This window comes from Eublepharis macularius, chromosome 18 (assembly GCF_028583425.1).
Source record: "Eublepharis macularius isolate TG4126 chromosome 18, MPM_Emac_v1.0, whole genome shotgun sequence".
Classification (NCBI taxonomy): domain Eukaryota; kingdom Metazoa; phylum Chordata; class Lepidosauria; order Squamata; family Eublepharidae; genus Eublepharis; species Eublepharis macularius.
Window position 1 is genome coordinate 10,527,076 of NC_072807.1, and position 13,914 is coordinate 10,540,989.

The window sequence follows — 13,914 nt, forward strand, 5'->3', positions numbered from 1 at the left end:
GCCAAACTCTCTTCCATACTAGACAGTCTCTCTTCTAGGACTTGTACCCGACTTGAATCCACTGCGGTGGTTTTGGTTTCTGCATACTTCTGGGGAGGTTCATTAGGGACTTGCATAGTCTCTAAGTATTCTGCATCGGAACCTGCATATGTTGCCCCAGGCCAAGGTCTTATTTCTCCCAAGCCCTGGGCCCCATTACCTTGCTCTTCATGCGCTCTCCCCGCCAGGATTCCTTTCGCTAATCCTGTGACCGCCAAAATTCCGGCATCTACTGCTACGGTTCGGCTTTGTAATTGTATCCACGTGCGCTCACTCAGATCTTGTTGTCCCGTCCATGGAGCGACTTCCACATAGTCCCAACTCATTACATCGCGACGGGACGCTTCCCATGTCTGGGTACTCTCCGAACCTCTTCGATCCCACTCCAATTGGTCAGCCTCACGGTTCCAGTAATACCACGGTTGACTACTGGATTGCTCTGCTATCACTCCCAAGCTCCGTTGGCCTTCCATTGGGGGCTGCGTGAACATCGTACTCGCTCTTCTTTTCCTCGCGTCCCTAGGCCTCGATCCCCACTGTGTCGGCGTCGGCAAAGGTATCAGTGGGTCAGCTGCTGCTATGGGCCGAGTATCAGTCGTGCTAGGAGCGAGGGTATATATTGTAGTAACGGAAGACCCCGTTCTCCTTTGAACGGGTCCTTGAAGTTCCAGTCCTTCCGAACCGGGGGAGGCATAAGGATCAAACAAAGGGTCCCTGTCAGGAGTGGCTTTGGCATCCGTCTGCCCCGGCTTAGGCATTGGAACAGATGTGATTCGTAACAAAATGTCAGATCTGTGGCTAAATAATAGTTGTGATCCAGACTACCTTCTGCAATCAGACAAGAGTCCGTTGTTTTCAAAAGATTTACTGAAAAAGGCAACCATTATAGTCCACTGACCTAGATGCAATATCTAGGCTGGTACACGTGAATTGTTACGAATGATAGGCACAGAACAAAGTACAGAGTATCAAACCCTGGCAGGCCCAACCTCCCCCTATAGTTCTCAAAACAATCCGTCTAAAGCTGAGAAAGCAAAAGTTTCCCAAGGCTGGCAAAGTAGTAGTCAAAACATTCCTCTTCTGGGAGATAGCTGTTCGGGAACGTCTTGGCACCTGTGAACAAAGCACTAAGAATACTGAAAGAATGAAAATGGAGTCTCTTTGGTTATAGCATTAAGGAAACCATTCTGAACCTGACACAAAGCTGACATTAAAAATGGCAAATCCAGAAACCAGTGGGAGAACACTTTGATCTACCAGGACATTCCATCAAGGACTTAAAGGTCACTGTAGTTCAACAGAAACCTTTCAAAACCAGAATCCAACAGGAAGCTGCTGAATTGGAATTCATATGTAAATTTGACGCAGTCAGGCTTGGATTGAATAGAGACTACGAATGGTTATCTCATTATCAGAAGTAACTGATCCCATTATCAGAAGCTAATGATTGCATCTACTCCCCCCTCCCCACCTATATATCTGACCAGTTTTTTCTTACCCTCCATGCATCTGACAAAGAGAACTGTGATTCTCGAAAGCTTATACTACAGTAAAGATGGTTAGTCTCAAAGATGCTACTGGACTCTTTTTTGTTAATCTCTCTGGACATCCTGTTGCGGATCTGAAAGCCCCTATGCGACAGAAAAACTTCATAAGGAATATGCCACATGAAAGGGCTGAATTAGAACTTGTCCAGAAAATAAACACCTTCTGTCATTCTGGCTTAAACTGAGACTTGGAGTTCTTTATTCATTATAATTTCTAATAACTCCAGAGGACTCTTTTTAACAATTTTAACACCCTGTTCTTCACCTATTACATCATACTGTAATCCTTTACTGATGTTCAATTTTCTCATATATCCCACGATCTCTTCCTTAATTAATTTGTCATTTATTTTATTGCACTTTTGTTTATCTTCACCTCATGCAAGAACCTGTAATCTCTCCCATCGAAACTACCCCACATAGGGGTTCAAGTTCCCACATAAAGAATCTCACTGGATTTATTATATTAGGCCTCTCTCTGCTCAACTCCTCCCTCTTTCCTTCTCCCTCCCCATAATTTTCTGTAAAACTAAGGTAAAGGGGCTTCTTTCTCCTATAGTACCTAAGGAAGGGAGCTCTGTCTTTTGAAAGCTCATACCAGCATGGATGGTGTTCTTCTTAAGGTCTCACTGGACTTACAGCAAGTTCAAAGAGCTTCTCATATCTTTTCGGTGCATGTGCTCCTGCCCAGGGATTTCTTGAGTGCTATTTGGACATCTTTGTTACTCAAGATGTAAACAAACGGATTCAGCAATGGAGTCACTAGCGTATATGTAACAGAGATCAATGTGTCTTCATTCAAAGTATACCTGGATTGGGGCCTCAAGTAAATAATGGAAATACATCCAAAGTGCACGATAACCACAATAAGATGAGAAGCACATGTTGAAAAGGCTTTCCGTTTCCCATCTGTGGTGGGGATTTTCAGGATTGTGTTTAAGATTAAAATGTAGGACAGAAGGATCAGAAAGAATGAGCAACATACTGCCAAAAAACAAATAGGAAAAATGACAGCTTCTCCTATATAATTTCTGGCACAGGCTAGCTCAAGTAAAGGTGCTATATCACAAAAGAAGTGATTGATTTTATTCAGCCCGCAGAACAGCAAGGTAAATACGAAAATTGTCTCAATTGTAGAAAAAAGAAAACCAGTAGCTGCTGAAAAGAAAACCAGTTTAGTACAGAATCCCTGATTCATCAGCACCTGGTAATGTAAAGGTTTACATATGGTCACTAGGGATGTGCGTTTCGGCTTTCTGAATGCCGAAAGAAAGCCGAAACAAAAGTGTTTCGGCTTCTTTCGGGTTAGCCGAAAAGTTTCGGAGAAAGCCGAAATGTTTCGGCTTAGCCGAAAGAAAAAAAGCCGAAACTTTTCGGCTTCTTTTGGCTTTCAGCTTTTCAATGGGAAAATGCCTCCGTCTTCCCAGACGTCTGGGGGAGGCATTTTCCCACCGAATCAGCCCAAAATTGGTGGGGACCTTCCTCTAACCCCTCTCTAAAAAAACCCCAAGTTTCAGACCGATTGGACTTTGGGGGGCCATGTTATGGCCCCCCAAAGCAGGTCCCCCTATCCTCCCATAAGAAAGTGAAGGAGCAGCATGGGGACGACAGGAGAAGGCACGCCTGCCTCGGGGTAATTTTAAGTGTGGCAGGTGTGCCATGTGTAATCTCATGCTGGAAGGTGATGAACTTGGGGTCAGAGGAGAGAAATTGAGGTGTTTTCATTTTGCCTCATGCTACACTGCAGGGGTGGTTTATTTGATTGAATGTCCGTGCAAGTTATTGTATGTAGGGTGCACAGGCAGACCATTAAAGGTACGGGTGTTGGAACATCTTTCAAGGATCAGAAACAGGGTCTTAGAAGCACCTTTGGTGCAGCACTGCATAGAGTGTGATCATGAGAGCAACTCTCTTCGGGTTGCCGTTTTGGAAGTAGTAAAAAGGGACCAGGTAGCTCTTTTACGCAGGGAGGCTTTTTGGATCACTCGCTTGCACACCGTGAAACCTCAAGGGTTAAACAATGAGCTGGTGTTGAATTGCTTTCTTTAGTTTCTGTTTAGCAGCAGGAAGCGGCGGTTACTTTAAACTTTAGGGTATGAGCTGAGTGGGTGGTCTTTAAGAGTATTGAGTTGGACTCACACGGGGCGCGCCTGAGAAGACACGGCCGCCACACGTTACCAGTGGGAAGTGTAAGATTTACCGCGATTGGAAGCACTAAGAGGTGCACGCATGAGTGAGTAAGTTAATTTTCATACTGAAGTCATGGAATGTGAGGAGAAGGTTTGGCTACAATAATGTGTTTGTATTTCCAGATGTTTAAAACGCATGCTGTAAGAATAGAATACCACGGAGACTGACGCTCCTGATGAGGCATTGATGAAATCTGAACTTCAGCCGGCCCCAGATTGGGTGTGTCTCTTTCTTTTTTCCGTTCAGGACAAGTAGCTTGCGTTGGAACAAGTCTGGAGGGACAATTTATCCCCGCAGTCATTTTATTGTGACATCACATTTCAACTGACTACAAAGAGGACATCGTTTTTTGTGTGACCTTTAAGAAGATACGTCACTGGGACACTGGTTAATTTACTTTGCAGGTTTATTCTGGATACTTTGAATGTTGTTCTGAATATATAGTGAAACAGTTAATATACATTGTACGTTGTAACTGTAGATGCTAAACAGTGATTAAATTATTTTCTGAGAGTTTATATGGTGTACTGTATATAGTACTGACTACAACCCCCGTGGAGTTTCCTTTATTTTGCAATTTACGTTGGGGGCAGCCTTTTTTGCATTGGTTCATTCAAAGTATACCTGGATTGGGGCCTCAGGTAAATAATGGAAATACATCCAAAGTGCACAATAAGATGAGAAGCACATGTTGAAAAGGCTTTCCGTTTCCCATCTGTGGTGGGGATTTTCAGGACTGTGTTTAAGATTATAATGTAGGATAGAAGGATCAGAAAGAATGAGCAACATACTACCAAAAAACAAATAAGAAAAATGACAGCTTCTCCTATATAATTTCTGGCACAGGCTAGCTCAAGTAAAGGTGCTATATCAGAAAAGAAGTGATTGATTATATTCAGCCCACAGAACGTCAAGGTAAATATGAAAATTGTCTCAATTGTAGAAAAAAGAAAACCAGTAGTTGCTGAAAAGACAACCAGTTTAGTACAGAATCTCTGATTCATCAGCACCTGGTAATGTAAAGGTTTACATATGGACACATATCGGTCATACCCATGGCTTTTTTTCTAGGAAAAGAGGTGGTGGAACTCAAGACCTCACAATGATGTCACTTTGGGTCAGCTGGAACAAGAGAGGAGTTTTTTAAAGTTTAACTTGCCCTCGGCGAAAATAGCCACATGGCTGGTGGCCCTGCAATTTTACAGAGTCTAGGGTTGAGGTCTTCTCACATCACCTGTGACTGGATTCTTTTAACTGGAGCTGCTGGTGATTGAACCTGGAACTTCCAAATGCAAAGCAGATGTTCTACTACTGAGTCTCAACCCATCCCTTGCAAACATTTGGTATGCACCCATTAATTTCAGCACATTTAAGTATGCCTAGGGGCTGAAATAGACAAAATATTCAAGGGGGAAAGTGGCAGAGGGGAGAGAGAAGGCTGCCCCTTTCCTCTGGATACTTATCGCCCCCCCCCTGAACTTTTTTCTCCTAATTGTGTACTTTCCAGACTTAAAGCCTGGCTGGATAAAAAGCAACTGGGCAAGGAGTGGCAGAAGCGAAACCCTGGGCCAAGGAGAGCTTCAACACACCCTTCCCACAATTATTCCGCTGCTGAAAATCAAACGCACGCACACTTTATGGGTGTTCAAAAGAAGAAGGCTTCTTCTGCCTTACATTTCAGTGCTGCTAACTCTGCCTTGGATTTTTACTAGAAAATGACACAACCCTCCCCCCAACCACTATTACTTAGAAATGCACTAGAGACATGACTGTAGAATAGGAAGTATTTTTTATTATCTCCAACAGACGGACACTGCGGATCTCAGACTGAGAAAGGGTACATTGTTTGAAGGGGCACCGTCTATATAGACTCTTCTCACCTATTTATTCTGCTTTCCCACAGCCATTCAGGTTGTTCTTGTTGGAAATAGCAATGTCTGGTGTATTGCAGCAGCAAGAAGGAAGAAGAGCCTACCATGCAGGGGGCAGCAAGGATCACTTAGGATAGTGAGAGCAGTACCTCTCTTGTTTCCTGGGGGTCATTTCCTTGTCTTGTCTCCTATTGGGCCTAACAGGGCAATATCCTGCTTCTTCTCTCTCCTGCCGCACTTCTTCTCTCTCTCTGCAAGATGTAGTCAGATAGCTAGGGTCTCTCTCTCTCCCCCTCTTTCCCTCAAGTATGTAACTTCCCCAAATAAAGCTTTTGCCTCTCTAATCAGCTCAGTGTTTATTCCACAGCGTTATTTTACACTCGCTCTAACAGGGTTATGGGCCACAGAGGCAATTAACGCAAGCTGAAGTTAAGAGAGAGCAATAAAACTTCTGCCATAGCCGCAGGCTAAAATACAGAGGGCAGACAATAGAGGAAAGATGGCCGACTCCTATAGTGCACAGCAGGGGTTCCAAGTCATTCAGCTAGACGACGGGAGAAACTACGATCTCTGGGCAGAAAGGATTAGGTGCACCTCATACAATTGGACATCTGGTCTGCGGTAACAGATGAAAATCCAACAGGAAACCAATAGAATGAAGCCAAATGGATAAAGCAGGATAATAAGGCAAGATCTATTATCATTAATGCTTTAACTGATAAACAATTGTTAAGAGTTATTCATGAGCCCACGGCGGGACATATGTGGAAGTCTCTTCTACAAATAAACCGGCAAGAATCAATTAAAACTAAAATCTTGCTATTGAGACAATTGTATCGAATTCAGATGCAGCCCCAGCAACAACTAAAAGACCATATTGCAAATTTCATGGAATTAACACAGAAATTAAGATCCCTTGGAAAGGAGATCCAGGATGAGGATTTGGCAATAATTTTGTTAAGCAGCCTTCCTCAATCTTATGCAAGCATTGTGCATGTTTTGGAAATGAGAGAAAGTCTAAGCTTAAACTATGTACTTGCGAGATTGCAAAAAGAAAGTTTCAACAGACACACTTATAAAAATCAGCCCAGAGAGCTTGCTTTAAGAGTCAGTTCAAGAAATGATTCGTTCTGCAGCATCTGCAGAAAAGGAGGGCATTTAAAGGAAGACTGTCGCTTTCGTGATTCACAGAGAGTGAGCAAACCACCACGAGGGACGGAAACAAAAGTCTTTAGGAATGCAGATCGAGTTAATAGCTTGCCGAATTCCGCTAGCCTAACGAGGGGAAAATCGAACAAGGACTGTTTAAATGTTGGTAAAAATGATCAAAGTATATACAAATGGGCAATTGACAGTGCATGCACTAACCATCTATGCAACGAGGAAAATTTTTTGATGAGATGAATACATGTCATGAAAAATTGTATACTGCAAATGGAGAAGCTTTAACAGCTCGGGGACAAGGGACCGTATCTGCATGTTGTTCGCTACCCAGTGGCCAGACTAGAGAAGTGCAGATTGCTGATTGTCTCTACATACCTGAACTTAAAACTAACTTATTATCTGTATCTATGATGGCGAAAAAGGGCATTGAGACTGTATTCAAAGGAGAGAAATGTTTTATTATCAATGAAGGTGAATTAATTGCACAAGGCACATTAAAGGATGGCCTGTATATGCTGGATTGCTCTGAAGGGGCAATGAATTTATTTAAAAACTGCACCCACAAGAATTGTACTAATCTTATCCATAGAAGGCTTGGACATGCTAATATGGATTATATATATCAGCTTGAAAGGCAGAATCTGACTAATGATTTGCAAATGAGAAAATGTCCTGATGCAGAGAAATGTGTTTGCTGTATTCAAGCCAAAGGCACAAGATCTTCTTTCACCAAGCAGAGTGAGAAGCAAACCACAAGACCACTGGAGCTGATTCACAGTGATGTCTGTGGACCCATGGGAACAGTAAAACCCAGTGGAAGTAAGTACTTTCTGACTTTTACTGATGATTTTTCAAGATTTACTGTGATTTACCTGCTCAAAGAAAAGAGCCAAGTACTGGAAAAATTCAAGGTGTACCTAGCAATGGTGCAGAACAGATTCCAGAGAAAACCAATGGCTATCCGCACAGACAATGGAGGCAAGTACGTGGGGAAGGAGATGACAAGCTTCCTAGCAGCTGAAGGAATAGAGCATCACCTGACCGTGGCATACACCCGAACTCAACGGGATCGCAGAGAGGAAAAATCGTTCTCTCACAGAAATGTGCAGAAGCATGCTGCAAGAAGCACAGCTACCTCAAAAATATTGGGGAGAAGCTATCAACACTGCTGCCTATCTGCAGAACATGCTACCTACAAAGGGTACAAGCAGCACACCATTTGAACTGTGGTACAACCACAAGCCCAATGTAAGGCATCTGAGAGTGTTTGGATCAAAGGCCTACACTTATGTTCCAAAGGAGAAGAGGTCTAAGATGGATCTCAGAACAGAAGAAGGCATATTTGTTGGATATGCACTGGGATGCAAGGGGTATCGAATCCTCAACCCAAAGACAGACATGGTGAAGATCCGCCATGTGGTGTACATTGACGAAAAGAAGGCCAGCAAGCCTGACACCAGAGGGTCTACACCAAAGGAAGCTGATGCAGCACAGCAGCCAGAAATTGTGCAACTCTGGGACCTGACTGAGACGCAAGAGACACCTGCAGAGCCCACAGAAAGAGAAGGGGAAGCAGAGCCAAGTGTCAGACACTCAGACAGAACAAACAAAGGAGTTCCACTGCTGAAATTCTCTTACCTGGCAAAAACAGAAGCTGTACCAGAACCTTCTAGCTGGGAAGACTATGATGAAACCTTTGCACCAGTAGTGAAAACACACTTCAGTAAGAACACTACTGAGCATAGCAGCCGCAAGGAAGATGCACATGGAGCATCTGGATGTGAAAACTGCTTTTCTTCATGGAGAGCTGGAAGAAGACGTGTATATGACACAGCCTCCAGGATCTGAACAGTCCAAAGACAGAGGACTTGTATGCAAACTGCAGAAGAGCATTTATGGACTGAAACAGGCTGCAAGGACCTGGAACCAGAAACTGAACCAAATGCTCATCAAAGAAGGATTCAAGCAAGGTGGGGCAGAACGCTGCCTGTACTCAAGAAAGAAAGACAACAAATGGACTTTTATTCTGATTTATGTAGATGATCTTCTCCTTTGTTATGAGGATCAACAAGATTGTGATGAAATAATTCAGCACCTGAACCAAGAGGTTGAAGTAAAGCGTCTTGGAAATGTCAGTTTTTACCTTGGCGTTCAATTAGAGTGAGAGGAAGATGGAAGCTATCTTCTCAATCAAAAGCAAAAGATCATGGATTTCCTAGACTACATGGATATGAAAGATGGAAAACCAACATGTACTCCAATGGAAACAGATTTCCTGAAACAAAATGGAAACAATGAACCTTTGAGAAACATCAAAGTGTACAGAGAAGCAACTGGAAAACTGCTCTACATAAGTACAGTAACCAGACCTGACATAGCAGCAGCAGTTGGAATACCGTGCAGGAAAAGTGCATCACCAAGTGTGAATGACTGGCAAGCAGTCAAAAGACTGGCAAGATACCTGAGAGGTACTGCACAACTGAAGCTCAAGCTACCAGCAAGCGACAATCCCAGACTAGTGGGATTCATGGATGCTGACTGGGCAGAAGACATCACAGACAGAAAGTCTACCAGTGGACGAGTATTCTTTTATGGTGGAGGAGCAATCAGTTGGACAAGCAGAAAGCAAGACCTTGTAGTGGCATCAACTACAGAAGCTGAATACATATCAGCAGCAGAAGCATGCCAAGAACTCAAGTGGATTCTACAACTATCAGAAGACTTTGGGATAAATGAACCCAAACCTATACAACTCTTTGAAGATAATCAAACTTGCATAAAGCTTGCAAATACAGAAAGAATTGGATCAAGAACCAAGCACATTGACATAAAGAATCACATTGTGAGAAATATGCAAGAAGGGCTTGTTGAGCTACAGTACTGCCCTACAGAAGAAATGATAGCAGACATCCTCACCAAGACACTTGCCAAAGAGAAATTCCAAAGTCTACGTGAAAGACTGAACTTTGTGGACTTTGTACACTAGACATTGAGAAGGGGTGTTGGAAATAGCAATGTCTGGTGTACTGCAGCAGCAAGAAGGAAGAAGAGCCTACCATGCAGGGGGCAGCAAGGATCACTTAGGACAGTGAGAGCAGCACCTCTCTTGTTTCCTGGGGGTCATTTCCTTGTCTTGTCTCCTATTGGGCCTAACAGGGCAATATCCTGCTTCTTCTCTCTCCTGCCACACTTCTCTCTGTAAGATGTAGTCAGATAGCTAGGGTCTCTCTCTCTCCCTCTTTCCCTCAAGTATGTAACTTCCTCAAATAAAGCTTTTGCCTCTCTAATCAGCTCAGCGTTTATTCCACAGCGTTATTTTACACTAACAGTTCTTTGGGTAAAGCCACAGTTGGGTGAGGCTTATGATGGTCAGTTTATAAACTGGTAACACAATATGGGGCAGGCAAGCAGAGGAAATTTGGGAAAGGGCCTTTCCTCTTTATCTTTGGTAGTCTTCATCATTCAGTGGAAGAAAAATTTAAACAAGAACCAGAATGGGAACTTTGGATCTCTTCATTCATCATGCAGTCTTCTGTTTAATCTCACCTGCAAAATAAATTTTTAAAAAAAACTATGCCAAATATTCAGCCAGAGAAGGCATAATGTAGTTTGGTGGGTGAGGCAGAAAAATCTCCAAGCTCCCCCACCCCCAGGTTTGCAAAATAATATCAGCAAATGAAGTAATTGGTAATCTGCTGTTCTTAAATGCCCCTGCCCCAACATACTTCCTGCCAAGAGATTCACAAAGGTCTTACTTCTGGCATCAAAAGCAGATGGGGTAGATTGCTTTCAGGGCCACAGTTGGTGACTCTGTGTGTCATCCGGTCATTTTCAGACTCTTCAGACCAGGACAGTCGAACCCACTGGATGGCTTTATATGAAATTAAATGCTAACATCTAATCGCCATATTCCTCTCTCCATTGTTCAGTTTCAGCTTTTGGTAGTTTCAAGGAGCAATTTCAGAGATCTCTGTCTTTTGGTGCTACACCTCTGAAGATGCCAGCCATAGCTGCTGGTGAAACATCAGGAACTACAATGCCAAGACTACGGCAATACAGCCCGGAAAACCCACAACAACCATCTAATCGCCATATTCCTCTCTCCATTGATCAGTTTCAGCTTTTGGTAGTTTCAAGGAGCAATTTTCACAGTGAAGTGAAACCAAGGCAACTTTTTAATAGTTTTGATATGCAGACCTGTTCTTACAAATTGCTTTCACACATGTCACGAGGGCCACTTATCTTGTTTCGGCAGAGCTTCCAAGAGAGGGTTGAACTCTTTGCATTGCGTTGTTTGCTATCCCTTGGGACAGAGTGGCCTGTAAACATTTCTTTAAAAATGTTCTGATCTCTCTTTAGGTGGAAGAGTATTTTCATCTCAGAAAGTTGCCCAGCAATGCCCATGGGGGCGAGTAAATTGGCGATAAGATAGTTAAGCAAAGAGCGAGAGTTGAGACATCTGGCAAGGGACAACCTCTGTTCACACTCTACCTGTACTGCAGGGGGCGTTGTACTCAGCCACGGCAGAGTCACCTGGAGAAATAAGGAAATAACAGTCAGGGCAGGGGAAGTGGAGTATTGTAAAATGCTGCCTCCAGCTTTCTGCACAGATGTTCTGTAGTCTAATATAAATAAGGATTTGTTCAGGAACATTTACGTACATTTATTTTTGCCACCTTTAATTTTTGGTAAGCTGCTTGAAGAGGCTGAGAAGCAAGGGATCAGGTTTTTAAAAATTTAAATACCTACAACAGGGTCGCAAGTCTTTCCTCACCTGTTTCGTAGTAATCATAGACTTTCACCAAGGCAGGCTTCAGATCCTGAACGGGCGCCTCCCTCTCCACCGTGAAGGAGTAGCTCTGAGTCACATTGCTTATCTGAGGAAGCAGTGGGATTTACTTACATCTGATCCTTTTAAACACAGCTCTCCTCCTTTTAAACACAGCTCTCCTCCTTTTAAACACAGCTCTCCTCATCCCCAGCAAGAGCTCAACCAGCCAGGTGGTGCTGCACGCCCCAAAGGAAGTAGGCCTGTGGCGAGAGACTACGCAGCTCCTTCTCAGATGCTTCTTGCTTTGTTTCATAGAGTCTCTCTACATCAGGCATCTTGCATGAGGATGCTCAAGTTTAGGGAGATGCAATGTTTCTGGGAAGTGCAGTTTTAAAAGAAAGAGCAGGCAGAGCTCGCTCCTCAGAGGGTTTGTTAATTTCATCTTAACCTCCCCTAAGGGGAGGTGACATTGACGGAGCCTTCAGGGAGGCGAAAATGTAATTAATAAATCCTCCTAGGAGCCTTCTTGCTGGCTGTCTTTTTAAACTACCCTCCTGTAGAGAGATGAGATTGACAGGGCCTTTGGTTCTGTCTTTTAAAACTATGCTTCCCAGAATCAGTGCGTCTTTGTACACTTGAGCATCCTCACGTAAAATGTCTCATGTAGAGAGACTCATGGAGAGAGGGAGAATATTCGTGGGACTTTTATCTCCTCAGAGGGCTCTGGAGATTGGCATTCTCTGGAGGTCCTAGGAGTGGGGCAGTCCTTACTCTTGGGATACAGCTCCTCCTCTCCGAAGGCAGGGTCAGTCAGCTGATTTTGATCCTGGAGGGGAGGGGCTTGTCCCTGGAATCGCCAGTCTTTCTGGCCCTGCCATCCGAGCAGGATTTCTTCAGCAATGCTCTGTAGAGGGCAGCGGTCCCGGTGAAAAAGAAACTGCCAGTTACAGGCAGTGCGGAGCTCACACAGGAAGGGAAAGGCCCTACTGCCCTACCCCACCCCCATATCGCTTTGGAGTGACTGCGAGCATTAGAGTCGATGGCCCTAGGTCCTCCTAGTTTCCATGGCTGCAACCACAATGGTGAGTGAAGAGCCAATAGTCTCTAGGTTCTCTTAGGTTCCACAGCTGCAACCGCAAACTCCACTGAGGTTCCCCACCTACAGGCTGGGAGGAACCCCCCCCCCCTCAGATGACCAGAGGGTGTGGTGTTTGAGTCCACGGCAGCCTGTTATGGAAACTGATATTTTGGGGAACTCCCTCAGGCTTGGTAGGAGCAGCCTCTGTTTCCTCTTAACTGGGCCCCTCTGGGCTTGGCATAAATGAGTGCTTTTGCACACACCCCTGTGAGCTCATGCAACCATTTTCACATCCTTCTCCTGCTCCCCCTCCCAATGCTCGAAAAATCTCAGTGAAGCCACACAAATCCCATCGCCTAATGCAGCAGAGACTGGCCAAGTCCACTCCCGAGGAAGCACCCCATAACTATGAGGGCTCTCAGGATGAGAGGATATTGCTTGTAGCCTCTTTCCATCCCCTCCTTCCAAGCATCTTGAACTGCAAAAGCAGGCCAAAAGAGACGGAACCCGGAATCCTTCCCTCCACCAGAGAGCATGTGGAGTAAGGAAGGTGGCGGTGGAGGGTGCCTCCAAGTCATAGCTGATTAATGGTGACCCCTGGTGGGGTTTCAAGGCAAGAGACTAACACAGGCGGTTTGCCATTGCCTGCCTCTGCAGTCCTGGTCTTTGCTGGAGGTCTCCCATCCAAAGGGGGACAAGAAGAGAATTCTCTTCCACCTCTTATATACAGGGAGGGAGAAAGGAGAGGTACAGGTCTCAGGGGTACGAAGACACTGTAAGAGCACTGCAGTGCCTCTTCTGAGAATAAAAGAGGGAAGCAAAGTGGGAATAACCTGAGAGGCATAACCTGTTGCTTTTATACCTACATATGGCTTCAAGGCTTCAGAGAGATGGGGAGGGGGGACGCCTCTTACTGCGACCATTGTTCCCCAAAGAAATGCTTCTCTCTGCCTTTCCTCAGGCCCTCCTACCCACTCACCTGTTCCAAGTACAGTAGGACGTGATTGGTGCTCACTTCTGTCCGCTTGACCTCCGTTACTTCCTGGAGGAGGCAAAATGGAGAGAGCTGCATTATTAAGGTGCAATGCTGTGGGGTCGCTGCCCCCGTGGTCAGTTGAAACTTCATACAATGGTGAGGGGAAGAAGATGGGGGCCATTTTCACACTGCTTACCGGCCATGGAACATTGCGCCGAGCTCCTGGAATGACAGTGTCTTCCTGGTGTGATTTTGCGCGAGAACGATTTTTGCGCCAG

At 44.6% G+C, this 13,914-nt stretch overlaps 2 protein-coding genes across 2 annotated transcripts in view; both read right to left on the bottom strand.

Moving 5' to 3' along the window:
* Positions 1-2,240: 2,240 nt before the first annotated feature.
* LOC129345712 (olfactory receptor 10R2-like) lies at positions 2,241-5,683 on the bottom strand. The gene is made up of 3 exons (XM_055002937.1): positions 5,678-5,683; positions 4,564-4,843; positions 2,241-2,570 (listed from the first exon to the last, which is right to left on the bottom strand). The coding sequence occupies exons 1-3, from the start codon at positions 5,681-5,683 to the stop codon at positions 2,245-2,247; spliced, it is 612 nt and encodes a 203-aa protein (XP_054858912.1). The 3' UTR covers positions 2,241-2,244.
* LOC129345356 (alpha-2-macroglobulin-like) overlaps positions 5,547-13,914 on the bottom strand; it is an 81,320-nt gene continuing 72,952 nt past the window's right edge. The window contains exons 34-37 of the mRNA XM_055002475.1: positions 13,640-13,702; positions 11,586-11,688; positions 11,303-11,344; positions 5,547-10,357 (exon numbers count right to left, since the gene is read on the bottom strand). Coding sequence (XP_054858450.1) covers positions 10,332-10,357; positions 11,303-11,344; positions 11,586-11,688; positions 13,640-13,702 — 234 coding nt within the window. The 3' untranslated portion in view covers positions 5,547-10,331. The remainder of the gene's footprint in view (positions 10,358-11,302; positions 11,345-11,585; positions 11,689-13,639; positions 13,703-13,914) is intronic.